Below are 27,070 nucleotides of genomic sequence, written 5' to 3'. Positions count from 1 at the left end.
AGTGTTAGTTAATTAAAATGCACTGCGTGGTGGGCTGTGGGTGCATGGTTTTGCTAGTCGTGCCCATGGCGATTAAGGACTGGTTCGCGGGAAACCCTGGAAGAATTTATCGTGCTTACCACAAGCCAGCGTGGGCAACGGCTGGGCTTGTAGTGTAGCTTTCTTCTAGCCGACGTACCTACGTAAGGGTGGGCGTGATGGAGTTGGGTCGGCCGGGGTGTCCGATTGATCGGCTTCCGGATTCACCGCGGCACGAGAGGGGGGCTGCCCATTGCCTACTGGGGACGGGGGCGAACCCTGAGGTGTGGTGCGATCGATTAGAGGGAGTTATGCGAAGGGTCCTGTCACGGCCTCTTTCCGGTATGTCGTGGTGGCATGTCGGCGCACGGAAACTTGTCGTGGGGCTGTGTCTTGTGGGTACAGTTGTACACCTCTGATCAGAGTAAAACTATTCGAATAGCCGTGCCCGCGGTTATGGGCGATCAACCAGATTCACCGTGATTAGTCTCACCCCTAGTTAGCTAATGAACTGGTTAGTTCAGGTGGTGGTTTGGGCCTGTCTCAACGTGGTGTAGCGTTGAGCAGTGATTGGTTAATATGGATTAATTACTACAACTATTTTACTGCTTTCAACTACTGCTTTTAAATGCCTGCTTTGTGCAAATGAACCTTTAGCCTTCCTTGGAAATATCCTGCATCATACCTTCCCTTCTGGTATGACTTGCTGAGTACAGTGGGTAGTACTCAGTCTTGCTCTCTTTTCCCCCACACCAGAGTTGAAGTTCTTCTCAGTTGGAGATGTTTCGAAGAAGTTGGTTTCGTCGCTGCCGTCAAGGATGCCTGTGGAATGGAATCACCCCGCTGTAGGAGTCAAGTCTCCAGGCTTAGCACGCTTTTATCTTTTTCTGCTGCGTTTGTAATCTTTTATATTTTTGTAAGACGTATGTCAACAATTGTCGTTTGTGTACCCTGGCTGGTCCTGGACAGGGGTTTAATGCACATTCAGCTTAGAAATTCTGGTTCGTGAATTTCTGGGCGTGACAAGGTAGGAGCTAGGGTGAGAGTAGCGGTGTTAGAGGTCATGTGAGAAGATGCACCTGAATCCATGTGCTACTCGTTGGAGGCTAGCGTCGTCAGTGTGGCGGTGTTGTAGTTGGTGGCGAGCACTTGCGGGTCCCATTGTGAGGGGCCGGCCCACTTCTTTGGCTACGGTACCATGTGCGGCGAAGGAGGAACAACAGATGGCGGAGTAGCATAGGCTGAAACCGGGGGTGTGTTGTAGGCTTGACTTGATGCCATGGATCCGTAGGAGGAGGCCGGCCCAGCAGCAAGGAAGGCTGGCTGGTAGCCAACCGGCCTGAGCGCCGTGCCAGCGAAGATGGGCCGCGAGCCCAGCAGGCCGTCCGATGCTCCCACCTGCCCAGGCCACATCTGAATGGTGTCGACCCAGAGATTGTACGGAGATGGCCACTGGGTCGGTCGCTGGGCCGTGGCCTGGGTGGGGGAAGCAGCCGGGCGTGAGCCGGTCTAACCACCGGAATTGGCGCCGCCTACGCCGCCGACGTTGCCAGTGTTGCCGCTGTTGTTGCCACGACCACGACGGCGGTTGCACGAGTTGCCGGAGTTGCCGCCGCCGGAGCCGCTACCGGAGCTGCTGCCGGAGCCGCCATTGCTGCCGGTAGCCTAGGCGCCACCAGAGCCACCGGTGGCGAGAAAAGCGGTAGCTTGCTCTGCCGGTTTGCTGCCCTTGGTTATTTCCTTGAGCAAAAGCTATGAACGAGCGTCCAAAAACGAAGGAAACGGCTTTTGCATGGTTATGAGAGACTGCATATGACCAAACCTAGGGTTTAACCCGGTGAGAAGCTGGAGGACGAGGCTGCCGTCGTTGACAGGTTCACCGAGGTCACCGAGCATGTCTGCCATCGCTTTGAGGCGGCGGCAGTAGTCGGTGATGTTGAGATCACCTTGAGTGAAGTTGCGTAACTCGGCGGTGAGATTGATGGCGCGTCGTTCTTGATTGCCGAGGAATTGATGCGCAAGATCACGCCAGACCGAGCAAGCGGTGGCTGTGGCAGACATCACTTCCTACAGGAGGTCGGCGGAGATCGTGCCGTAGAGCCAGCCGAGGACGACGCAATCCATCTGCATCCAATCTGGTTGATTGGTCGGCGGGGTGTCGAGGACGACATAATCGGTGAGCGCGTACTTGCCGAGGGTGACGAAGAAGAGGCCGCGCCAGCGGGTGTAGTTGCCGGCAGTGAGGTCGAGGGTGACGGGAACCAACGCCTTGACGTTGAGAACGGAGACTGCCTGTGTATGGAGGGCCAAAACCGTTTTGTCACCGAGTGTCGGCGGCGGTGGCGGTGCCGGTGGAGACGTCCGGCGGACGGCGAGCTGGGCGCCGCGAGCTCGGGAAGAAGAGCGGCGACGGTCGGAGGCGCCGTTGCAAGTGGCTGGCCCGTCGATGGCGGCTGTTCCTTCGGAAGTGGCTACACCGTCGTGGGCGGTTGTTCCGTCAAGGGCGGCTGCTCCGTTCCGGAAGCGGTGGAGTCGGCTGGGAGGACCGTCATGGGAAGCAGCCGAGAGAGGGCGTCGCGAGCGGCAGTGGAGGCCCTGGTGACGGCGTGGTCGAAGAAGGCCTGGGCAGTGGCATCCATCTCCACGCTAGTTGGGGCGCGTAGGAGGCGCGCACAGTGTCAACGATCGCTGCGATGACGTCGTCGATGAGGGTGTCGCTTGGAGCTGAAGATGATGACGACGACATGACAGCAGCGAGCGAGACGTGCAATGTTAGGGTTTGGAGCGGAAGCGAGAATCGTAGGAATCTGATACCATGAGAGCGGAATAGACTCAACGCTATAGATTGATCTTACTATGCGGAGTACAGATATAAGCGCACCCTTCCCTTCTCTCCTCAACCGACTTATAGAAACAAAATCGGGATAGATATCGGGTGGATGGCTTAGAGACAAACATGAAATACAAATATACAGCTAACAGTGGGCGACCCCAAAACGAGCGATGGCGAGGATAACAAGGGCGGCGAGGTCGGTGGATCGAACGGCGGAAATCAAACCGAGAGCGCAGGAGGGGTAGCGTGGTGCGGTCAAGGTGGGGGCGGCGAGCTGGTGGCTGGCGTCCGCGTCTCTGCCTTCGAGCGCAAGCGACCAAGGAGTGGAGGCAGGGCGCCGTTGTTAGAGGAAAAAGAGAAAGAAGGGGAGGAAAAAGGGAGCGTGTCCCTTGCCGTTTTGAGGGAAAAGGAGGCGGGAAGGGAGCGAGGCGCTGGCTCCTGGCCTTGGAAGGTAGCGGCGGGGCCACCGTGACGACGACGGTGACTGCAAAGGTGGAAGAGGTCGGTTTGGTGGTGCGCGAGGGCAGGGCGGTCGACGCGGCAGGCAGCGACCGAGGGTGACGACGGCGGGGCCCAGGCGGTCGGCCACGCGCGAGAGCGCACGGGAATCGGCGGGCGGCTGGCCAAAATCAAATGGCGGCGGTGAGAGTTGACGTGGGAGAGCAAAATCGAGAGAGAGAGGGGAAGAAGAGAGAGGATCTGTCACACCCTGAAGTTCTTCTCCCAAGCCTAAATTGAATTTATAAATCACCTAAAGTTCTTCTCCCAAGCCTAAATTGAATTTATAAATCACCTAGAGAAAATACCGGTGTCAAAGCAAGAGAAACCCTAATAAATTAATGCAAATAATAATCGGAATTGGCATGTGGGATTTTTCTTGAGTTCTACATGACGAAATATGATAACAAGATTTTTAGTGGAATTTTCAGAGCTCTAGAAATAATTTTAACCAATTAAAATTGAGCACAAGCATTATTTAATCCCTGGAAATTCTTTTCCGTTTTCTTTTTTCCTTTTTCCCCTCCTTTTCCCCAAATGGGCCGCCGGCCCATTTCCTCCCCTTCCCGCGCCTTTGCTGGGCTGGCCTAAGGCCACGGCCCAGCCGCTTGCCTGAGCCCCCCCTCTCCCCCCTCGGACGCTAATAGGTGGGGCCCACCTGTCAGGCCCATCCCTAACCTCCGGCCGCCCGCCATCTGCAGCTGCCGCCTCGCAACCGCCCGCGCCCGCCTTCACCGCGCCACGTCGGCCACGCCCGTGCGTGCGTCCGCCCCTCCCACACCCCTCAACCCCCTCTCCCGCTCTCGCGCGCCCCTGAGACGGCCGGGATTCGAATTTCGAATCGCGCCTCTCTCTCCACCTCCACCTCCCCACGTCGGCCGGCAAAATCGGGCCACTCCCGGCCGTTCCCGACCTCTCCGCCCCTATATAATCCATCCCCGCATCCTCCTCCTCATTTTTCCTTTTTCCGCCGGCCTCTCCCGAGCTCTCCATCGCTCCCGAACCGTGCACCCACCCGCCGCCGCCTCTTCCACTACTCCGGCCACCTCTAGCCGCCGCTAGGGCCACCGCCGCACCGCGCCGTGAGCTCCCTGCCGCCGTTCGATCTACCCTTGGGTACATCGGGGCCGTCGGTCCGGCATGGCTACCAACAAAACCATGCACCCACAGCCCACCCGTTAACATATTTTAATTAACCAATACCGGAGCGGTGGCATTAACCAACGTCCTACTAGAATCTGATATCTAAGTATTAAGGTGATTTCCCCCATTGTTGGTCTCGCCCATGGCATTTAAGGACCGGTTCGTGGGATGCCCTGGAAGAACTTATCGTACTTACCACAAGCCAGCGTGGGCAACGGCTGGGCTTGTAGTGTAGCTTTCCTCTAGTTGACGCATCCAGGCAAGGGTGGGCGTGATGGAGCGGGGCGGGCCCTGAGACGGCCTCTGTCGCTTCCGGATTCACCTAGGCACGAGAGGGGACTGCCCGTTGCCTGCTGGGGACGGGGGTGAAACCTGAGGTGTGGTGTGCTTGGCTAGAGGGGGTTATGTGAAGGGTCCTGTCACGGCCTCTTTCCGGTATGTCGTGGTGGCATGTCGCCGCACGGAAACGTGTCGTGGGGCTGTGTCTTGTGGGTACAGTTGTACACCTCTGATTAGAGTAAAACTATTCGAATAGCCGTGTCCGCGGTTATGGGCGGTCAACCAGATTCACCGTGATTAGTCTCACCCTAGTTTAGTCTGATGGAACTGATTAGTTCAGGTGGTTGGTTGGGCCTATTGCAACATGGTGTAGCGTTGAACAGTGGATGGTTAATATTGATTAATTATTACAACTGTTTTACTGTTTTCAACTACAGCTTATGAATGCTCGCTTTATGCAAAAGAACCTCTCTAGCTATCCTTTGGTAATATCCTGCATCATACCCCCTGTTCCGGTATGACTTGCTAAGTACAGTGGGTAGTACTCAGTCTTGCTTTATGTTCCCCAAAACCCCAGAGTTTGAGTATGCGTCAGATGGTGGCTTTTCCGAGGAGTAGGCTTCGTCCGTGTCGTCGAGGATGCCTGTGGAGTGGTGTTCCCGCTGCAGTTCAAGTCAAGGCTTAGCTCCAGTTATCTTTTGTTTTTTCGCTGCATTTATGAAAGACTTTTATAATGTTTGTAAGACGTGGATCTGTATGTCAACTTTGTCGTTTGTGTACCCCGGCCGGTCCTGGACCGGGATTTTAATGCACATTCTGCTTGGAATTCTATTCGGGAATTTCTGAGCGTGACAGGATCGGGCTCCCATAATGGGCGATCAGTCGCGCTCCCCACGAGCCGCGTGGTCAGTTTCTGACTCTATAGTCTCTTTCATCTACTACATCTATATACGTATGTGTATACTTTATATACCAATGTATATAAAGTATATACATATATATATATATATTCTAATATGTATATACACATACATTAAATGTATGTATATGTCGTATACAAAGTTTGTGTATATACATATATATATTCTAATATGTATATACACATACATAATGTATGTATATGTCGTATACAAAGTTTGTGTATAGTGTATATAAAGTTTGTGTACGGCGTATACAAAGTTTATATATGTATTTATACAAAATATACCAACTTTATATACGTATATATACAAAGTTTGCACTCTATATATAAAAAGGTACACATATACAAAGTTTGTATACATGTATACAACTTTGTATATGTTTGTATTAAAAAACCGAAAAACCAGAAAAAAAATACGGAAAGAAAAAACAGAAAAAAAAACCGTGCGCCAAAAAAAAGTATCGATACTAAAAGAAGAAAAGAAAAAAAAACTGTGCGTATAAAAAGAAAAAAAAACGCATGCCGCCCAGAAACCGTGCGAAAAAAACAAAAAAAAACGCACGCCACCCGCGCCCCGCCCCCTCAGCGCACGACGCGTGTCTAGTCGCATGGGGAGGGCGCATGCGATTGATCGCCTATTAGCGATTTCGGAAAGGATCACTCTCTCGGCGCACACGTGCATCGCACGTGAGGAAGAAGGATGCCCCCGGGAGGGAGCTGGGCCAGGAGAGGGGAAATGGCCTAAAAGAGCAAGGGGACGTGAAGTAGACTTTTCCATGAAATTTCCTTAAGGATTTTGAGGAGCAATTGAGTTTGGATTTGAATTCAAATTGTATATTTGAACTCAGGAAAATATGGGGAAGCCAAGGAGGGGAGATCAAGGTGTAAATTCAATATTTTCTAATTGGTTTTGTATTTGGAGACTCGAAGGATTGTTTGAGAGGAATTCAAAGGAAAGGGGAATCGGGATTCAAAATCAACATTTGAACCTAAAACATTACAAGGCTCAAGGAGAGCGCATTGAATCGAAATCTTAATATTTTTGGGATAGATTCGAGAAAGGAAATAAATCTTGGAAGAGTGGTCTCAAGGATCGAGTTAAAATTGAATTCATTTTCTGAGAGTTGGATTCAATTATTTGGAAGGGAGTCAAAGGAAGGTAGAGGGACAGAGAGAGAGAGAAACTTGAGAGGTTGAGTTTGAAATCGATAATTGGTTTCTAGGAAACAAGAGGAGAGTCTAGGTCTCGGAGGTGGATTCAAGGGGTGAGGTTAGGATTTACAAGGTGGATGCTCAGACTAGTTTGGATTCAGGAATTCAACGAGATCTGTGGTTAGGGTTCTAGAAGCGGAATCCGAATGTAAGGGTTCCAACTTCAAAACTATTTCCGAAACGAAAACAGGGATTCGAGTTTGCCGAACTTGAGGTTTGCAATCACGGAACCTTCTCAAGGGGTAACCAAAGATGATTTGAGCGTGGACTCAAATCTTTGGAGAACAACATAAATGGAATATTTGAAGGGGAAATTTCTCGGTAGAGGTTCAGAAGGAGGCTTTGAATACAAGGATGAGACTATTTTTGGGCAGGGATTTTGGGCAGACGATTTAACATCAGGGTATTGAGACAAAGGAGGGATTTTAATTGTGATCTATGGCACAACTTAGACTTGGCACTCAAAGAACGAAATTTTTCGCAATTAGGATTTTCGTAAATTAGTTTTTAACGTCTCACGAAAAGCGGGGCGTTACAAATCGACCGAAAATCCACGATTTTTAATATTCGTCCCGATCCGGACTGACCCAAACTTATTCTTTTCTACCAAAATAAACCGTTCCGCTATATTCTAGAAGCGTTCGACCGGAAAACCATGATTTTGAAAAATCGACCCAGTTTGAACGGTCACGGACTTATTTTTTTATTTGTAAAAAAAACCCCTTTCGCTATATTCTATATACGCGGCGTCCAATTCAATCTTTTGATGGTTATTACCTATTATAAATACGCATAACATCACAATCTTGTTAGTTGTCCCTACCACCGAATGATTCCATATACAGATTTTTTAATGAAATTAACATAAATAAAAGGGTTAATTAGATCCATGCCATTAAAATTTTGCCGGTTTTGAAATATACCATTACTATTTGCGTATTTGTAACGATGAAATTTCTTCTTGTTTCTAATCTAAGTGGTGCCACTGAGATACGTATTTTGCATTTATTGGACAAAAATGCCCTCATCCTCTACCTCTCTCTCGTCCCCATCTTCTACCCCCTCTCTCTTCTGACTGCGCCGCTCACTCCACGGCCATCCCACCGCCGTGTGATGCATCTTGCTCCGCCGCCGCGCCGCTGCCGCTGCCGCCGCCGAGCCGCGCCGCGACGCCCCTGCGAAGGAAGAGAGGAGGAAGGACAAAGGGGAAGAAGGAAGAAGAGGGGAAAAGGGATGGTTTGGTCCAATTTTATCTGGATATGTTCCAAGGGATAATTAGTGGTATCTTTTGAATTTGCTTGAAATTATAATGGCATATTTCCAAATACATGAATACTAGTGGCATATTTCAAAACTAGAAAATTTTTAATGGCATGTATCCAATTAACCCCAAATAAAAAAGAGAAAAATGCATCGCTCCTAGTCAATACGCGGCTGATAGGAGCGGATGCGGCGGCGGTCGCGTAGCATCTAGGTTTGTGGCAGATAGGGGTGGAGGCGGCAGAGGTCTCGTATCTCCCACGGATCTCGGTGAATAGGAGCGTGGATCTCAGCAAATAGGAGCGGATGCGGCGGCCGTCCCCTAGCACCAGCGGCTTGCGGCGCTCACCTGCCACGGGCTGCTTGCGGGGAGTTCGTTAGCGATGCAATCAGCACTTTGAGCAGAATGAGCAGCACAGCAACAACATCTATTTAAGCAGCAGCTGCAGCAATTTCATAAGTACAGTTTCAGCAGCAGCAGCAGTTCAGTTTCATTTCAGCAGTTCAGTTTCATTGCAGCAACAGCAGTTCAGTTTCATTCCAGCAACAACAGTGCAGTTCCAGCAGCAGCACAATTTCCAGCCGTTGCAGTATCATTCCAGCATCAACAACAGCATCATTCTAGCAAACAACACCATTAAAGCATCACACAAGCATCACAAAATGAAGTCACCAATCCAGTTGCAGCTCATTTAATCCTAATATTTAAAAAGGCAACTAAATTTTTTTTGTTCATTACACTCCTTTATAATAATAAATAAACAGCAATGAACTGCAGCCTTGCAACGCAAACAACAGAACTGTGCTTGCGCCGGAATCATCTCAGGGCAACCAGGTGCGCCGCAGTTACACTGCCCAAGGACGTCGCCCAAATGCTGAACTGCAGGAGGAGCTACTGACCTCCTGACAGGGTAAACCACAGCTCCATGATCAGCATCCAGGACATAATTTCAGAAACCAAGCGACAACCAGTCAAGTTAGGACACAGGAGGCAGCTCAATTCTGTAATTTTCTGAAAATGGATTAAATCAAGCTCAATTATGTAATGTCTCTGAAGAATTGGAGACTGAGATAGCAGATGGTTTTAACACAAGCAGATCAAGGCTCAAGACTCGCATTCTCAAGCTTTGAAAAGTCCAAAACATCATTCGTAACAGTTGGCAGTATCACAACGGCAGTGAACTGCTGATTGATTCTAAAATAGTTCCTTTGATTTCACTCAGATGAATTCTTTCAGAAAGTAAAAAAATAGAGGTATTTGAGTAAGAATGAAGGAAGGATCATACAAGAAATTGGCATTATTCTATCATACAGTAATTGTTACTCCAGTCTTTTACAGTAATTAGTATTGCACTGCCCTAACTCTGACAAAGAATTGTTTTATAGTTCTAAATCATTTCAGCTTATTTGCCTCTGTACACACCTAAAATAAATTAAGTGCCTCAGTAAAGCAGCAACTTAAATCAGAATGCTAGAGTATTTGTTTGAGATAAAGGAATGGCCTATCTATTCTACCTGAAACATCTATCAGCCACAGTCCTAAATTAACCACCAATCTGTCATAAGCATAAAACTTGAACACCTAAATGAACAGATTCAGAGAAAATGTTGGAAAATGCTTCGTTACCTGAATCAAATGAGTAGGCGTCAACTACTCCAAATACAGAATCAATGCAGGCAAGTGGCTGGTGGGAAGCAGATCAGAGAGCCGGCTGGAGGGGAGGGAGGATAGCCGGCCAGGGGAAGGCAGAGAGACGCGGCGAGGATGGCAGCGATGTGACTGGGGGATGGCAGCTGGCGGCCGCTAGGAGGGGAGGAGGGGGGCGGTGGCGACGAGGGCCGGCGGAGGGCAACAAGGGGAGAGAAGCGACGGTGGCGGCAACAGCTGAAAAGCGGCGGCGCGGTGTGCCGACGGCACCGGGTGGCAGGGGATGGGTGGCGCGGCCAGGCGAAGGTGGAGGGATGTCGAGGTGGCCGCGCAAACGGGAATGCCGGCGCGGACAGGTCGAGGTGGAGGGGTGTCGCGGCGGCGCACCTGGTCGGCGTCGCACGATGGGGCGTCGCGGCGATGCGAAGATATGGAGGACGATGTGAAGACCGCTGCTGGATGAGAGGATTGCAGGAGGGAAAATGATTGGAACGCGAAATTACCGAAATACCCTTCCACTATAATTAAGAGATGGACTAAAATGCTCCGAAAAATCAACGGTTAGATGCGATCCTACTACACTACTACACCTACCAGTGGGAGGTACCGTAAAACGCCCCCAAAACATAAGAGATTTTGCCTGTGTAGTTATATAGGGACAAAATACCTTATATTTTTGGGACTAGTATATAAGCAGTAATATATGTTTCCTTTCATTCTCTTCTTCGTAAAAAAATTTCTACTGCTGCGTCCATCCTGCCTGCAACATAGATGTGAGCTTGCTAATTTACCGGTGCTGTCCTGTTTTGCTTAAACGATTACTACCAGACAATGCCTAGTCGTTTAGCCGTCAACCCGTACCAGCGGCGAATCCAGGATAGAAAAAGAGGGTAGGCTTGACCTTCAAGTACTAAGTTAATAAAAAGTAAATTGCAGTACTTACAGTAGCTGTTCAACACATTCATGATACATGATTGAATAGAAAAGAAAGAAATAAAGAAAAATACTTTGCCAATGCGAAGTAATTGCTTACATCAGTCATATGAGAATAGAAACACCTATACATAAAGTAAACATAGCAAAATCAGTGATAAATTGAAAGGGAAAATAACATTAACTGAAAGATTTGGCCTACCATTAATCAAAAAATACATGTAATTCATTTAAGAGGCAAGGATATTCTATGGATTTCTAATGCTTGGAATATATTTATGATGATTGCATCATCGTCATCATCATCATTTTTTTTTGAATATTTCTCGCTCAGTATAGCAGACCATCAAATTCAAATCTATAAGCCACTCATCCGATATCTTATTGTGCAAATCTGTCTTGAAATGCTCATGCTTGAAAATATGCGCTCCACTCAATCAATAGATTAGTTTGCAGAAATTGAATAGAATAATAGAAATAACCAATACAGCCAAATACGCAGCAACCAGCAAGACCATGATTCCATTTATTCAATGACTCACCGGACGCTAGTTTATCCTGCTGCTGTTGGCTGCTCCTCGCCGCGACGCCGCCTGACCCGCTGATCCTGAGCCTGCTGCTCTGCTAGTGCTAGCGGCTGCTGTGGTGCTGCTCCGCGCGCTGCCACGGCGCGTCGGCGCCTGCTGACGCTTCTCTGCGCGGCCGCTCCGCCTGCAGCCTGCCGGCTTCCGCGCCCCGCTCGCGCCTGCGGCCGCCTACGCTTGCTCTTACTCACCACCGGACAGCTAGCTACGACGCTGCAGCCTGCAGCTCGAGGCCTCGAGCTCTTGCGACTCGCGTCGGCCGTCGGCGTCAGCCGTTCCCAGCCGCCAGCCCCCACCCCAAACGCCCCCAACCCTAAGTCCCCACCTGACCTGTGTGAGTGTGTAAGTGTGGGAAGTGGGCCACTGGACTGGGCCATTACTATCGAATTGGGCCAACCTAGTTTATCTGCATACCGCTTCGCTTCTTCTCTCTCATGTGCCCTGTTCATCTTCTTCCCAGCGCCGAGCACATGTCGCCATGAACTCCAGGACGCCGGCTGATGCTTGAGGATACCTAGTTGATTTTTTTTTTTGCAAAAATTGGAGGGTAGGCTAGAGCCTGATGGAGCCTACCTGCTAGAATCGCCACTGACCCGTACAATGCCGGGATTATTTATGACCTATTTGGAAGGCCAGTATTGAACCTAATTAAAAGCGATAAAATATAAGCCTATAATATTTTTTCGGGATTTGCTAACCATCTGCCTGCTGTTTTATTTTGCTTTGTCAGCCGGATTTTGTCACCGTTGGATTGTTTTCAAGATTTGTGATGGCTATCGGGCCCGCAACTAGTTTTTAAAAATTTCGCGGTAACACGCTAATATTATGAAGCGGAGCCTAGTTAGAGGGTTTCTTTCTCACTTGTATTCTTGGGTCACCGAGATTTACAGGTGTTTTATTTTTAAACGTGAGAAAAAAAAAGAGATTTCGGTAATCCCCCGCCCCCAACCACCGATATGCACCGCGTCCCGAGTGCCAACAGGACTCTGATTATTTTCTCAAGTCTTCTCTTTCGATTGATCTCTTAATTTATAAATCCAGCAGTTCATGCTCCTTAATCACGCAGCCATCATGGGAGGATTGTTCAACGTCCGCAACTGCTTCTGCTTCGCCGCCGGCAAGTCAGACGCCTCGCGCGGTGGCGACAGAAAGAAGAATGTCGGGGCCAACAAGAAGGAGATCAACCAGCCGCCGGCGACCTCCACAGGAGGGAAGCGGCGGCTAGCCACCACCCCCGCCGCCGCGACGACCAGGGCGGATGTGAGGCCAAAGCTGCAACCGACGACGTCGTCCAGGCCGGCGGCGGGTGCTGCCGCCGTACGCGCGGACACGAAGCCGAGGAAGCACCCGGCGGCGGCTACCGCGAGGGCTCACCGTGGAGTGGAGCATCGGCGGCGCGCAGCTTCTCGACAGACGACGCCGGCGAAAGATGAATCTGCGAACTTCATGCTGATGACGTTCACAACATTAATCTTTCTAATGTAGATAGGATCATAGGAGTAGAAAACTTTCTTCTTCAGTTTTTTTTCCCAATGTTTCTTAGTTCTTACATGCAATGCAATGGAAGTCGATCTATATATAGCGTTCTAGTGCATAGCAGCTATTTCGTCTTGTTTTATATACACATCATCAAGGTATAGAATAAAACCTGTTATTATATATAGAGTAAATTACACTAGCGGGTCCTTAAACTTGTAACGAAGTTTCACTTAGGTCCATGAACTTGCAAAACACGTATCGAGATCCTTAAACTTGGTTTAATGTATCATTCGGGTCCAAAGCCTCGTGTGACCGTGGTCTTACCTACATGGACGATGACATGGAATTTTTATTTTTTTTCTCCTTTCTTCCTTCTTTTATTTCTCCCTTCTTATGCCTTTTTTTTCTCCACTTTGCCTCCTTCCTCTCTCTTCTGCCGCATTTTTCTCCACGCGAGGTGAGGAAGGAGAGAAAAGATGGGAAGAAAAAAAGGGAAAAAGAAAAATTAGCCATGTCATCGTCCACGTGGCATGACACATAGGTAAGACCAAGGTCAAACCAGGCTTTGGACCAGGATGATACATTAAACTAAATTTAAGGATCTCGATGCGCGCTCTGCAAGTTCGTGGACCTAAGTGAAACTTCGTTACAAGTTTAAGAACCGCTAGTGTAATTTACTCTTATATATATGCCGGTAGCTATACATAGTTCACACACGTACAATCATGGTTTAAAATTTTGGCTCGAAATTTCCAAAATTTGGGAATTTTAGACTTCCTGACACGCAACTATCACGTCCAAAACTTTTAGATCTTTTTTTTTTTGAAGCTAGTCGAAATTTATACAGTTCAGTCAAAATTTCTTTAAATTTTAAATAATTTCATTTCGAAATTTTCTGAAATATTTTGTAGCACGAGGATATGGTTGTAATTGAATGACCTGATAAAGTAAAGAATAAAATATTGTTCAATCCAGGAAGTATCGTGGTGTGTGATGGTTGAGAGGATGCACGACTCTCCCTTAGAGTTGAAATCTTAGGCTCTGTTTAGATCCTGCCATAAAATTTTTCACCATATCATATCGAACGTTTGAACAAATACATGAAGTATTTTTTTTGCGAGGATGAAGTATTAAATATAGACTAAAAAATAACAAATTGTACAGATTGTGACTAATTTGCGAGATGAATCTTTTCAGCCTAATTACTCCACGAATTGACAGTGTGGTGCTACTATAAATATTTGCTAATGACGAATTAATTAGGCTTAATAAATTTATCTCGTGGTTTACTGACAGATTCTGTAATTAGTTTTTTACCGGAAAAATGCACGTGCATTGCAACGGCTAAAAACATTTTTTCAGTGGTACAACCGCTATTACGAACTAAGCGATGAATTGAAATGTTAGGATTATTATATATACATTATAATTGAAAAAGTTAATAAAAATTATTCCTGGGTTTGGGCCAAAAGCACATTCTTTCCTTTCTTTTCAGTCCCAACCTAGTTTGGTACCTCCCTCACCTGATCTCTCCGATCCAAACCCACGAGTGGAGCTATAGGCCCAGCTCGCACATTCGACTGTCGTCTTCAACCTCAAGATAATCTTGCCAATACGCTGGAGCCGATCCTCCCCATAAAATCCTCTAGCCGAATTTTATTCTATATAGATTGGTTGAGGGTTTTTTATTCACTCGGTCTCCTCTTTCCGTTTTCCCAAAATCAGAATGAATCAGCAAAATTCGAGATAAAAAGACCAGCCGACTATCATCGGCCGCTAAGACTAAATCTAGTGAATTAAAGCCTAATATCATCGGCGGCTAAGACTAAATCTAGTGAATTAAAGCCGAATTGAAAGAAAAATTATGAGAAAAAATGATGAGTGAAGAGTGGGGAATCCAATTTTACAATCAATTGGAGCACAAAACACATGGGAATATATCGAAGTGGCCACGCCACGGCGTTAGGGTTTGCTCAAGCAGCTGCGTCGTGCAACTGATCAGATGAGATAAAAAACCGGCTAAAAAAGGGATGGAAAAAACAACGAAAAAAAGCACCTAAAAAACGGAGAAAAGAAACCGGATAAAAAACAAAAAAGGGGAAAAAACGGAATCGGAAAAAAAAGCAGCGAAAAAAAAAATGAATCGGAAAAAAACAGCGAAAAAAACAAACAGACAAAAGGATATAAAGATAAAATTAGAAACCTACTCAAACACGGATGACGTACCAAAATCTCGGCAAAAACATCTTCAATTTTTATAATAGTAGAGATTAGTGTCCGAATACTCCATGCGTCAATCTATATAATACCTGATGTAACACGCCAAAACTTTACGTCCCTGGATCTAAACACTCCCTTAGTACCCCGCACACGGATTTAAGACCCACGTAAGTGTGCTTCAATAGGAATAGAGCTAGCGATATGACATTAGTGTTTTCTATTTAGACATGTTTTAGATGGCGCACTCGTATATGCTAGCGATATAAAAAAGACAGTCATGTCAAAACAAATAATGTTGGTTGCACTACTACAGAAAACAAGACGAACTCCGGTTTTTAACGGGAAGGCTACCACTCGAAGCAACACCATTGTTTTCTCGACACTAGTTCTTGCGATAAATCGGCGGTGGAAATGTCCTAGTTTTTTAATTTTGTAGGAACTAGAAATTCAAAAAAAATATTGTAAATTTTATTAGGCAATTATATCACTATCACTACAGAATTCCACTAGTCCAAAAAAATTCACACCTTTGCAGATGTAGGATTCGAAACAGAGCTTATCACTTAAAAAATTATCAAAAATTCAAATTATATGTACAAATATTTGAAAATTTCTAATGAACAGACTATTAAAAAGTTGTAGACTTCTTCCAGCTCGATCTACAAGTTTGTTTATCATCCAATATGCGAAGTTATTTATTTTTATAAACTGTTATTTAAGTATCAGTGTCAATTGATTGGATAGTTCTAACAACCATCAATTTCGGTTCTGGTATTAACCAACCACTACTAAAACATTTTTGCATGTGGTCAAAACCCATCACTACTAGAAAAATCATTTGTTGCCACGAAAAAAATTGTGGCATCAATACTAAAATTATGGCAATAGATACATGTTGCCACAATTGTAAAATCGTTGCTAGCCGTGGTAATAAACAGCGTGGTAATAGGTTATTGCAACGATTTTTATTTTGTGGTAATAACTTTAGATGTTGCCACGGAATGGATGTGGCAAAAAGTCATATTGCAACACTTCACATCGTTGCAACAAAATTTATTGCCACCACTCCATATGTGGCATTAGTTTTACGTACCAAATTAAAAGTTCAAATATTAATCTATCATCCTATCTATTTATCTACTTATTTTTTTTGATTTTGTGTCTTGGCTAGGATTCGAACCCAAGACCTATCCTTCACGTGTGCTCTCCTTTACCAACTCACCTACGCATCAATTCTGTTGGAAAATGCATATCGTTTCATTTGAGTCTAGCTAACTGAGATTTGAATCATAGATTTGAATATCTAAAAGATTTCAAATAAAAAAGTTATCACCTATAAAATTGTAGATCTCGTCGAGAGCTATAATTTCCATATAAAATTTGTCTCAATCTGTGTCCATATGAAAAAATTAAGTTAAATTATGAGACGACAATTTTTTTGTTGCAACGAATTTGTTGATCGTGGCAACAAAAAAATAGTGAAAAATACCATGTACTATATAAATTGCCACAAAAATTAAAATTATGGCGATAGAACATGTTTTTTTGCAACAGTACGATTTTTTGTGGCGATATCTCATTTTCTATTGCAACAAAAGTACTAAATGAAACAACGATTGTAGATCATTACAATAAAAAATAATTATTTGCCACAGAAAAATTAGCATTGCAATAGTATAATATATTGCTACGAATTATTTTTTATTGTAATAATTTGGTGGCAATAGCTCAATTATCTTGTAGTGCATTTATCCATGCGGTGGGACCGCCTGTCTACCCGAAAATGTCTGCGAAAGTCATTGTTTTTAATGTGGTTGGCACACCCGCACGCTAAAATCCTCATGTGCGGATACTTATATCGTCTGCACTTAAAAAAAAGATTAAAAAAGAACCCCAAAAATAAAAAATCGAAACCCTAGCTAGGTCCCATCTGACAACGACGTTGTCGACATAGTCCACTGTCGCGAGGCCACCGTCATCCCCACGCCTCCACTGCCCCTCCGTGACCGGATCCACGCGGGGGAGGGCCTTGTTGCTACCGGCGTTGACGCGTGCCTGCTCCTGCCGCCGGATCCGCGTTTGGGGAGCACAGGGGAGGGCCACCACAGTCGCATCCGCACGGGGAACGGCCGTCACCGCCGTTTCGGCGAGGGGGTAGGGACACCGCTGCCAGATCCGCATGGGGAATGACGCCTCCTCCGCTGGCCTCCGTGTAGGGAGGGCTGCCGCGAAGAGGAGAGGAGGTAAGAAAAAAGGAGAAGAGACGAGAGGAGGTGAGAAGAGAGAATTAAGATGAGATGATAAGGGAGGAGTGGGGATAGAGTGAGGAGTGGAGGGAAGAAATAGATAATTTAAGAGGTCCGCCTACGAAAATACGTTTATTTTTGCATGCGGGTGTGTTGAAAGATCCGCCTACGAAAATTGATTTTTGCATGTGGGTCTCTTGTGGAGTCGTTTGCGAAAATAAACGTCGATTTTGCAGGCGTGATCCACTTACAATATATAGGGGCTTTAGTTCATAGAAATCGTTTCTGTAATACTGAACAGTTATACCTGCTTCCTATGACATCGACTTCTACACGGGCCGATATTGATACTCGAGTAGTACTTGCCGGTTTCTTCAATAGATAGAAACATATCACTGCCGGTTCATGTCATACATGATGGTTGATGGTTCATGTCATACATGATGGTTGAAAGAAGCACTCTACTCAAGCTAATTGTTGGGCATATTTGGAAGAAACCTCAGATGTAGTGATCATAAATGTGAGTACAGCCTGAGCTTTCAGCTGTTCAATTGATATACCAAATGAAATGCACATGATATATGAAATAGAGAAATTCACTTTAAACCACATTCTATTACCATTGTTTTACTTTGGACTACCATTTAACCAATATTTTCACTTTGGATCAGGTAATCTTACTTTGTTTGATTTTGGATTACGCCGACTCTCTTCTTAAGCATATGAATGATCTCGAGCACGTCAGCTTCTAATAAATATGTAATACAATTTCTTTAGCATATGACAAGCTGAATGTAGATGGTTAAAATAGTTGAGTGTGGTCTAAAGTGTCATAAAGATAAAAATATCCTATCTAAAGTTAAAACACTGGTTAAAGGGTGTTCAAATCGAAACATTTTAATATTTTCTAAAGGGAGTAATAAGTAGCCATATTTTCTATGAAAAAATAGTTAACATATTTACATTGTACCTCCCAAAATTACATATCTAATTTTAGTGTATTCACTGCTGGAGAAAGGGTTTTTAACCCCGGTTCATAACCCCTTTAGTCTCGGTTATACAATGGAGACTAAAGATTGTTATCTTTAGTCCCGGGTACAATAACCGGGGTTAAAGATCCATCTTTAGTCCGGGTTAGTGTTACCAACCTGTACTAAAAATGGATCCATCTTTAGTCCCGGTTGGTGTTATCAACGAGGACTGAAAGATGGAAGAGACCAGGTCGGGATTGACATATTGATTTCACTCCATTCCCAAATCATCCCTAAATTATCGCTAAATCACAATCAATCATCCCAAATCATGAAATCCCCAAATCATCTCCAAATCACATCATACATTACAAATTCTCAAAGATGGTTACATCACAAATTTTAAAAAACATCACATATTCACATCACAGTCAAATATTCCATCCATTCCCTAATATTAGGGATTTTGGCATTTTACTTGCACTGTTTGACCATTCGTCTTACTGAAAATTTTTTGGAATTATTATTATTTTTGACTTACTTTATTATCCAAAGTACTTTAAGCACAACTTTTCATTTTATATATTTGCACAAATATTTTGAATAAGACGAGTGGTCAAACTGTGCAAACAAAATGTCAAAATCCCTTATATTATGGGAAGGAGGGAGTACATCACAAATTATCAAAAAAAATCATCACAAATCCTAAAATCCGGCCGCACCCAGGCTGACCGCCGTCCGGCCGCACCCAGCCCCGCCGCTGCCAGGCTAGCCAGCCCTCCGCTGCCGGCTACCCGGCGTCCTCCTCGACTCCTCGTGCGCTCGCTCGCTCCTGGGCTGAGAAAAGATAGGGAAAAAATATAAGGAGTTATAGGAAGGAAAGATATAAGGATAGGTAGAGGAAAAAGAGATAGTGGAGAGATAAGGATGATGAGGTAAAGTCTCTGGTGGTTTGATCCATTTAAGACGTGGGAGGGAGATATTTAGTCCCGGTTGGTGATATCAACGTGACTAAGGATTTATTTTTAGTCCGCGTCTTAACATCGTCTGACACAAATAGAACCGGGACTAAAGATGACACCAACCGGTCCCGATTTTTAGTTTAACCAGGACTATTGTGGATTTTGGCAACCGACCAAAGATGGTTTCTCCAGTAGTAATTTACAATGTTATTCAACTTTGGAACTGGTTGTGGATATAATAGGATAACTGTGGACATATAATAGGAGAAGAAAAGATGAACTCGTATGAGAAAATTTATGGTCCTTGAGAAAATACCTAGAGTTATCAACAGGCATCTTTTTAAGGATGGTAAAATTACTTGAACTTATTATCAATTGTACAAGTCCACAAAGTGCTAATGAGCATAGAGGCGTTGGAGCTTGATAAGGTGTGTCAGTTAGTCGCGCTTTCGGATAGCTTTGATCTCACGCCAAAAAATCTGAATGTAATCAGCCCCAAAATATGTCGCCACACACTGATACTCGTTTAGCAAAACCCTTTTTTAAATTTATTAATATAACAGAGAGGTCATATTTAGTTTCTCCATAACTTGAAACTGAGTATCTAGTAGAAGTATATCACTAATAATCCACTCTAGACATCCTAGCAGTAGCAGCAAATGTCAGTGCTGGGTGCACGTGAATATTCCCGACAACTGCATACGAGCAGCACATGCTACGCGCGCGACAATTAAGCAGGCAACAGCAGTTTAGTCTCTCTGCACCGTCCAATTTCCAATTGTTAATTCGATTCACCGTCCCTTTGCCCCCAATCTTTCCAGCTCAAACCCCAAAAACAGAGGTGAAAATTAAAAATCAAAAAGGGATTTGATTAAAGGAGTGACCCGTACGTCTTCAGGCACACTCATTAACCACTCCACTTTGCTCTCGAGTGTGCGTCGAGCACTTGTTCATTTTTAATTTAATTTGCATCCAATCAAAATGAAAAAGCATTCACAAAAGGCGACGAAAGATGTAGCAACAAATTATGAAATGGTTTAATTCGTTAAACAATTCCAGCGACCTGTTCATGTCCTAGGTTGATCGATTCTCTACACCAACCTAGGGCTGGAAGAGGCTGCCGCCGGCGAGGTAGACGGCGCCGGCGGTGACAGGCGAGGCTGGCGAAGATGCGGCGAGGTGCTCGCCAATATGGTAGGCTGCTTCACCGGGGCGGCGCCGTGCGCGGTCACCGCGTCGTCGGTGGTGATCGCGCACGACGGCGACGACGGCTTGGTGGTGGCCATGGCCAGATCGCGCGCTACGGCCACCGTCTCGGCGGCGGTCACGCTCGACAGCTTCGCCGCGTCGCCCTCGGCCGACGACCGCTTCAGGAACTCGATGCAGTCCTCGACGGCCTCGTTCCTGATCGAGTCGTCGCGGCGGCACGACGTCATCACCGGCGGCGGCGGCGCGGCGCGCGGCGAGGAGGACGACGACGCCTTGCCGCCGCCGGTGCGCTTGACCGACGCCTTGGACACGGCGGAGAGCATGATGAGGCGGAGCACGACGTCGCGGATGCGCTCCAGCAGCGACACCGACGCCGCCGGCCTCGCCGTCGACGCGCGGCAGCCGCCGCGCACCAGCCGCGGCATGCACGCCGTGGTCGCCGCCTTCATGCTGTTGCTTCGCATTGCGAGCTACGAGCTAGCTAGCTGCTTTACTAGAGCTAGACTGGAGCGAGAGTGAGAGTGAGTGAGTGATTAGTGATTAGTGTGTGATTACTGCACCGCGATATGGGGTAGCGTATGATTATATATAGCCACATATATAGGGTCGTTTAGAAGTAGAGATCGATCAGTGTCGTTTCTGGCTACAATTTTGTTTAATATTCCCTGTGTGATGGTGGTTTAGGCTCGATTTACGTGGTGATTGCTTGGTTTACTTTAAGCATCGTGTGTTAGAGAATTTCGGGGTTAGGATGGTCGCTTAGACTGCTGGCTTGTCGGTTTGTGTTGTTATGAGCAACATGGGGTGGCACCCTGTAAAGATGGAATAACATGTTGTGTTGCAACTTTCATTTGGACAAACTGGGTATCCAACAATTTTATTTATTGACAAAATTGTAATGATCTTTGTTAAAACCACATTACAGTTTTTCAAATCATGTGTCCAAAATTATGCAAACGTGATTGCGTTTTTAACAGATTTTATTGTTATTAGGGATTTACTTCTTGTTTGAGCTTCTCTTAAGTGTGTACTTAGGATGATACACATACTTACAAGTGCTGTGCGCGTCTTGTCCAAAATTGTGTAAAATATTTAAAAGCACTTAGTAATGTGCATATGGAAAATTTAAAATATATGTTTTGATCTTTGTGCATGTTGCCACACCAGTGCGATATCATCCAATGCTACTGTATAAATCCGACATAGGGTTGAAAAGTGGACGGCTGTGTGTGGTAGTTCAAGCTAGGATAATGTGAAGAAGTTTAGATTTAACTTGTGCACTTTGATACAAGTTTACAATAAAAATATGTGAAAAACGTCAACAAATTTTTGTATGGAGGAAAATAGTTTAGTACTGGGCTACTGGCCACATGCGAAAATCTTAGCTTCCCACGGCCGATCACTAAACAACAACAAAAAAAAATTATGATCTTGAAATGTCAATAATTTTTATATTTCTAGCTTTGTTAAGTCAGAAGTGGCTTAATTTCTTTTCTACCTGGAGAGAGTAGATTAATTAATTACCCATGTATAATTACCATCGGTTCAGATATATAAACCGTACGTTGGACGCACTAGCTGCTGCTATACTATATATGATCTTGCGTACCAACCGTCCATTAATTAAAAATAATGCTATGGCACCCATGCACAAAACACCATAGAATCCACGCGAATATCGTCATAGATATTCATCATGTTTAAAGTATGCAGAGCATTGCAGAAATCGTGATTGGCTCCTACTGCCTATCCATATGCTGAGATATTGAGCCCGAAATGATAATCAAGCCGTCCATTACAAAAAATTCAGGGGGGCTCACCTGTCCCCAGGTCTTCTCCTCTTTCATAATCCACCGGGAAACTAGCCAGGATGCTTCCAACATACATAATCTACACCCAATTGGGCAAGACAAAGTACAAGTTCCAAGGTTTATGATTTTATGTCCATCATCAACTCAGCTAGAGTACCTTGCATTTGTCCTCTCGATAGAACTGGACAAAGTGTTCAGATTAACTAGCAATATATCTACCCATGGTAACATGCATGGGCATGCAGCAGAGATATATAGATCTAGCTTAAGGCAGGGGCGAGTTGAGACTGTACACGTGGAGTAGTGCAGAGAGGTAATCTTAAAGTATTTTCCCAGTATTGTGGGCAGGTATACGAGGTGTGCATCATTCTTTAGCAGCTTTTGTACCGGCTTAGGCAGACAACCAGCTCTGGCCCTCACCTTGAATAAGATATGTTTTTACCCCCTCCCGTTTATTTCAAATTTTCAATTAAGCTAAATTTTCAGTTAGGCTGTGTTTAGATCCAAAGTTCTATCTAATCAACCTGTCATACACACACAACCTTTCAGTCACATCATCTCTAATTTCAACCAAAATCCAAACTTTGGATCCAACTAAACACAGCCTAATATCATTGCATTGAAATTTATAAAGGTAGAAGATAACTACATTAGAAATAATAAAACAAAAATAATTATATTAGGATATGGTAAAGTAGGGGATTCTAATTTTTTTTGTTTTTATTGATATGTGTGAAATGGGTGAAAATTTTTTTTTTTACACAGGGAGCATGGAGTACGTGCGTATCAGTATGCGCATTGCTAGCCATTGCAACCCAGCAATTAGACAGAGTAGCATTTCATCCTGTCCTCATGCACCACTACTACAGAAAGCCTTTTTGCATGCGGGCGAACAGCATCTTTGCATACGGTTGCGCCAACCGCATGGGCGAGTTGGTCTGCAAAAATCACAATTTTCACATGCAGACGGCGCAACCGCATGCGAAAATCCCGCTTATACCGGCCGCATGCGAAAATAAATTCAGCAAACAAAAACAAATAAAAATAAAAAAAATCCCAAACCCTAGCTCGCCGCCATCGGATCAGTCGCCCCTGCCACCCGCCATAGTCACCTACACCGGATCGGCCGCCCCCGCCGCCCTTGGTTCTGGATCCACGTGGGGCAGCGCCAGCCGAGGCGGCAGAGCCGCCCCACCGCTGCGGCGGTGAGGAGGGGGAGGGGTGGTCGCATTGGAGGAGGCCGAAACCGCGTTGGAGGAGGGCGGCCGCCGCCGGATCCGTGTTGGGGAAGGGCGCCAGTGCCAGATCCGCGTTGGAGAAGGCAACTGTCGCCGGATCCGCAGTGGGGGAGGGCGCCGCCGCCGGATCCGAGTTGGGGGATGGCGCCGTTGCCGGATCCGCGGGGGGAGTCGCCAGCGGTGACGGAGGGAAGTGGAGGTGGCAGATCCACGCGAGCCGACCGCCTCCGGCCATCGAGCCCGTGGCCGCTCCCCCTACTGCCATCGAGCCCACGGCCGCTCCCGTCCGCCGCCGCCGCGCGCCGCGATCCTCGGCCAGTGCCGCCGCCGCGCCCGTCCCGTCCCGCGCTATCGATTGGTCTGAGAAAGTGAGAGAGAAAGAGAGAGAGAGAGAGAGAAAGGAGAGTAATAAGTGTGAGAAAGAAGACTGAGAGGAGAGGAAGAAAAGATAAGGAGTAGTAGGTGTGAAAATTTTTGAAATAGTCGAGAGGGAAGGAAGAGGGAACATTTTTACATGCGGACAACTTAAGCGTCCACATGTGTATTTTTAAATTTCAAATCGATTTTTATGGCACTAGATTAACTCATATGAAAATATTATCAAAAACAATTTGTAGAACTCATTCTGAGTTTGATTCAACTATATAAATTTTTAATTTTAAAATATAAGAAGTTTAAATAATTTTTCGGGTAATAAATGATTTTAAGTGGAAAAGTCATGAACAACAAAGTTGTATAACTCATCAAGATCTACAACTTTTCTTTTGGTCATTTTTCTATATGGCTTTGTTTGAACTGTTTGAATTTGAATTTCAAAATGTGACAACTTCAAACAATATTTTCAAATACTTTATGATTTCAACTAAAAAAAGTCATCAATAACAAAGTTGTATAACTCGTCAAGATCTATAACTTTTATTTTAGTCATTTTTTCATCCGACAAAGTGATTTGTAACATTGTTCATAAAATGTAAATATCTATTATATAGTTTTATAAACTATAAGAGATATATGTAAATTTTGTGAAAATGTTAATATCACTTTGTCGGATGAAGAAATGACCAAAATACAAGTTATAGATGTTGATGTGTTATACAACTTTGTCGTTGACTACTTTTTCAGCTAAAATCATTTACTGCTTCAATATATTATTTGAAGTTTTGTAATTCAAATTTTTAATTGATAAAACAAAATCACAAGAAAAAATGGCCAAAATAATATCAGTAAGAACACAATAACATGATAGAGTATAATTTTAGAAACATTTAGGAAAAAGAATCATCCAATTTGGAGTTCATATGAGTGAGATACACTAGTTAATTTTTTAATTTTTTTAAATTTTATTTTCGCATACGGCTACTTAAGACGCCCGTATGGAAAAAATTGATTTTTCCATGCGGGCGCTTAAGGGAGCCTCATGCAAAAATGGGGTTATTTTTGCATGCAGACCTTTTAAGAGGCCTATATGGGAAAATCGATTTTTCCATATGGGTGTCTTAAGGAGCCGTTTACGAAAATGCCGCTCGATTTTTGCAGTCGCCACTAGTTATGGTCCGTTTGTAAAATTATAGGGTCTTGTAAAAAAATCACTTTTATAGTAGTGCACGCAGGTGCTGGATTATAGGTCCTTAATTATACCCTCCGTTTCAGTCAGTCTAGCGGATTTCACGCTATGTAAGGAGATGCAAAAAAAAAAAATTACATCAGTTGTTCTTGTTGTCCTCGCTAACTACTCCCTCTGGACTGATAATACTTGTCATTTTGGATAAGGGTGAGATTAAACTTTAGAATATTTGATTATGAATCATTTTTAAAATATTTATCATTCAAATATGGTTACTACACGTATAGATTAGTCTTAAAAAGTATTTTAATGAGATTAAACTGCTGCACAAGTGATCTTTCCCTCTGGTTCGCAACTGCCTATACTCCTGGTTATGCAACCGGGAGTCCCAATCCGGGACTAAGCATACCCAACTTTAGTCCCGGGTAAAATAACCAAGATAAAAAATGGATCTTTACCAACCGGAACTAAAAGAGGAGGAAAGCGGCAGTGCCGGTTGCCACATTTTCTTTTTTTTTTCTTTTTTTTCATTGTTTGGTTTTTTTTTCTAGATGCGATTGATTTTCTCCCAAATCGGATGGGATGCATATCCCCCAATAATCAAACCCTAGATCATATATTCACATCATAAATCCTAAAAAATATACCACAAATCAAATACATCACAGATTACATCTCTGATCTATACAAGAAATTACACATCTCAGAATCACAAAATTGTAAAAAAAAAAAGAAAGAAAACAAATCAGAAACCGCCCGCCTGCCCACCGCCGCGCGCGGGCCCGCCTGCCGCCGCCGGCGCAGGCCGCCAACCGCTCTCGTTCCTCTGCGCCACCACCGGCGCAGACCGCCAGCCGCCCCGGCGCCGGCCGCCGCCGCGCCGGTGCGGGCCGCAACCGCCCCGGCGCAGGCCGCCAGCCGCCCGGGCACCTGGACTAGAGGAGGCGGGGAGGGGGAGGAGAGGGGAAGGGGGAGGAAGGGGAGATGGGAGAGGAGATCGAGAGAGAGGAACGGGAGGACTTGCACACGATCTCGACCTCGATCTGTTTTTAATGAGAGGGAGCAGAGAGGAAGGGGGGATAAGACCGATACTAGCTCGCGCGCGGTTTTCTTATTTTTAGTAACCGGGACTAAAAATCTTTTTTTAAGTCCCGGTTGGTATATTTTTAGTCCCGGTTATTTATACCAACCGGGACTTAAAATAAATAGGGTCTGACTTGGCTCGGTAACTTCTTGAACCGACCGGGACTAAAGATCACTAAAAACCGGTTGGTTTTTAGTCCCGGTTTTTTTATGAACCGGAACTATTATGGTTTTTGGGCAACCCGGCCAAGATCACTTCTCCAGTATCATATATTTGTTAATATTTTTTTTATATATTATAATAAAAAATAATGGTCAAAGTTATTTTTTGAAAATCGTGCCCCTGTCCAAAATAACAAGTATTATCAACCCGGAGGGAGTATATGCCAATCGTTACTGAAAGCAGCATCAACTCCAATTAATATTTGTGCGCATATGTATTGATAGAGGGTAGATATGGAAGCCTTAAAATAAAAATACTTTGGATGTCAATATGAGAATAACGAAAATTTTGATAAAAATATGAGAATTGATAAAAAAAGATTAAAAAAAGATTAAATGTTAGATGGAGGGAGTACTACTTTAGATAATTTCTCTCGTCTCCTCAGATGTACACTCTACATATATATATATATATATATATATATATATATATGTATTATTATTGGACGTTCCGTATTTCAGGGGAGTAGGTATATATAACATCACTCCGAATCTCGTGTTGATGTATCAACTACATATCCATGATTATTCATTCAACTGTTCGAAATATATCGTTATATTATTAATCGCTCAATTACGTGAGAATATAAAATAATGTTTCAGTTTAGGGCTTGAAAAATTGAGTAACGTACATGAACTCCATGTACATTATTTGACGCACTGCATGCTAGAGAACAAATCGATTATAAATATATCGTGCGGCACAATCCTTAACTTTCAATCAATTTACTATGG

The 27,070-nt window shown here is 44.8% G+C and overlaps 1 protein-coding gene and 2 long non-coding RNA genes across 3 annotated transcripts; all 3 read right to left on the bottom strand.

The window, feature by feature from the left end:
- Positions 1–8,723: 8,723 nt before the first annotated feature.
- Positions 8,724–10,267, bottom strand: LOC107278058 (uncharacterized). Its single transcript, XR_001540384.3, has 2 exons — positions 9,793–10,267; positions 8,724–9,177 (listed from the first exon to the last, which is right to left on the bottom strand). It is a non-coding gene; the product is annotated as an uncharacterized lncRNA (long non-coding RNA).
- Positions 10,268–10,709: 442 nt separating this feature from the next.
- On the bottom strand, positions 10,710–11,645 carry LOC136353762 (uncharacterized). Its single transcript, XR_010737179.1, has 2 exons — positions 11,289–11,645; positions 10,710–10,871 (listed from the first exon to the last, which is right to left on the bottom strand). It is a non-coding gene; the product is annotated as an uncharacterized lncRNA (long non-coding RNA).
- An 8,567-nt stretch (positions 11,646–20,212) lies between these two features.
- Positions 20,213–20,985, bottom strand: LOC112936621 (uncharacterized). The gene has a single exon (XM_026020764.2). It carries the CDS (start codon positions 20,879–20,881, stop codon positions 20,300–20,302), a length of 582 nt encoding a protein of 193 aa, XP_025876549.1. The 5' UTR covers positions 20,882–20,985; the 3' UTR covers positions 20,213–20,299.
- Between the last annotated feature and the right edge of the window lie 6,085 nt (positions 20,986–27,070).

The sequence above is a fragment of the Oryza sativa genome, chromosome 10 (assembly GCF_034140825.1).
Source record: "Oryza sativa Japonica Group chromosome 10, ASM3414082v1".
Taxonomy (NCBI): domain Eukaryota; kingdom Viridiplantae; phylum Streptophyta; class Magnoliopsida; order Poales; family Poaceae; genus Oryza; species Oryza sativa.
This window is presented reverse-complemented; position numbering and strand designations above follow the sequence as displayed.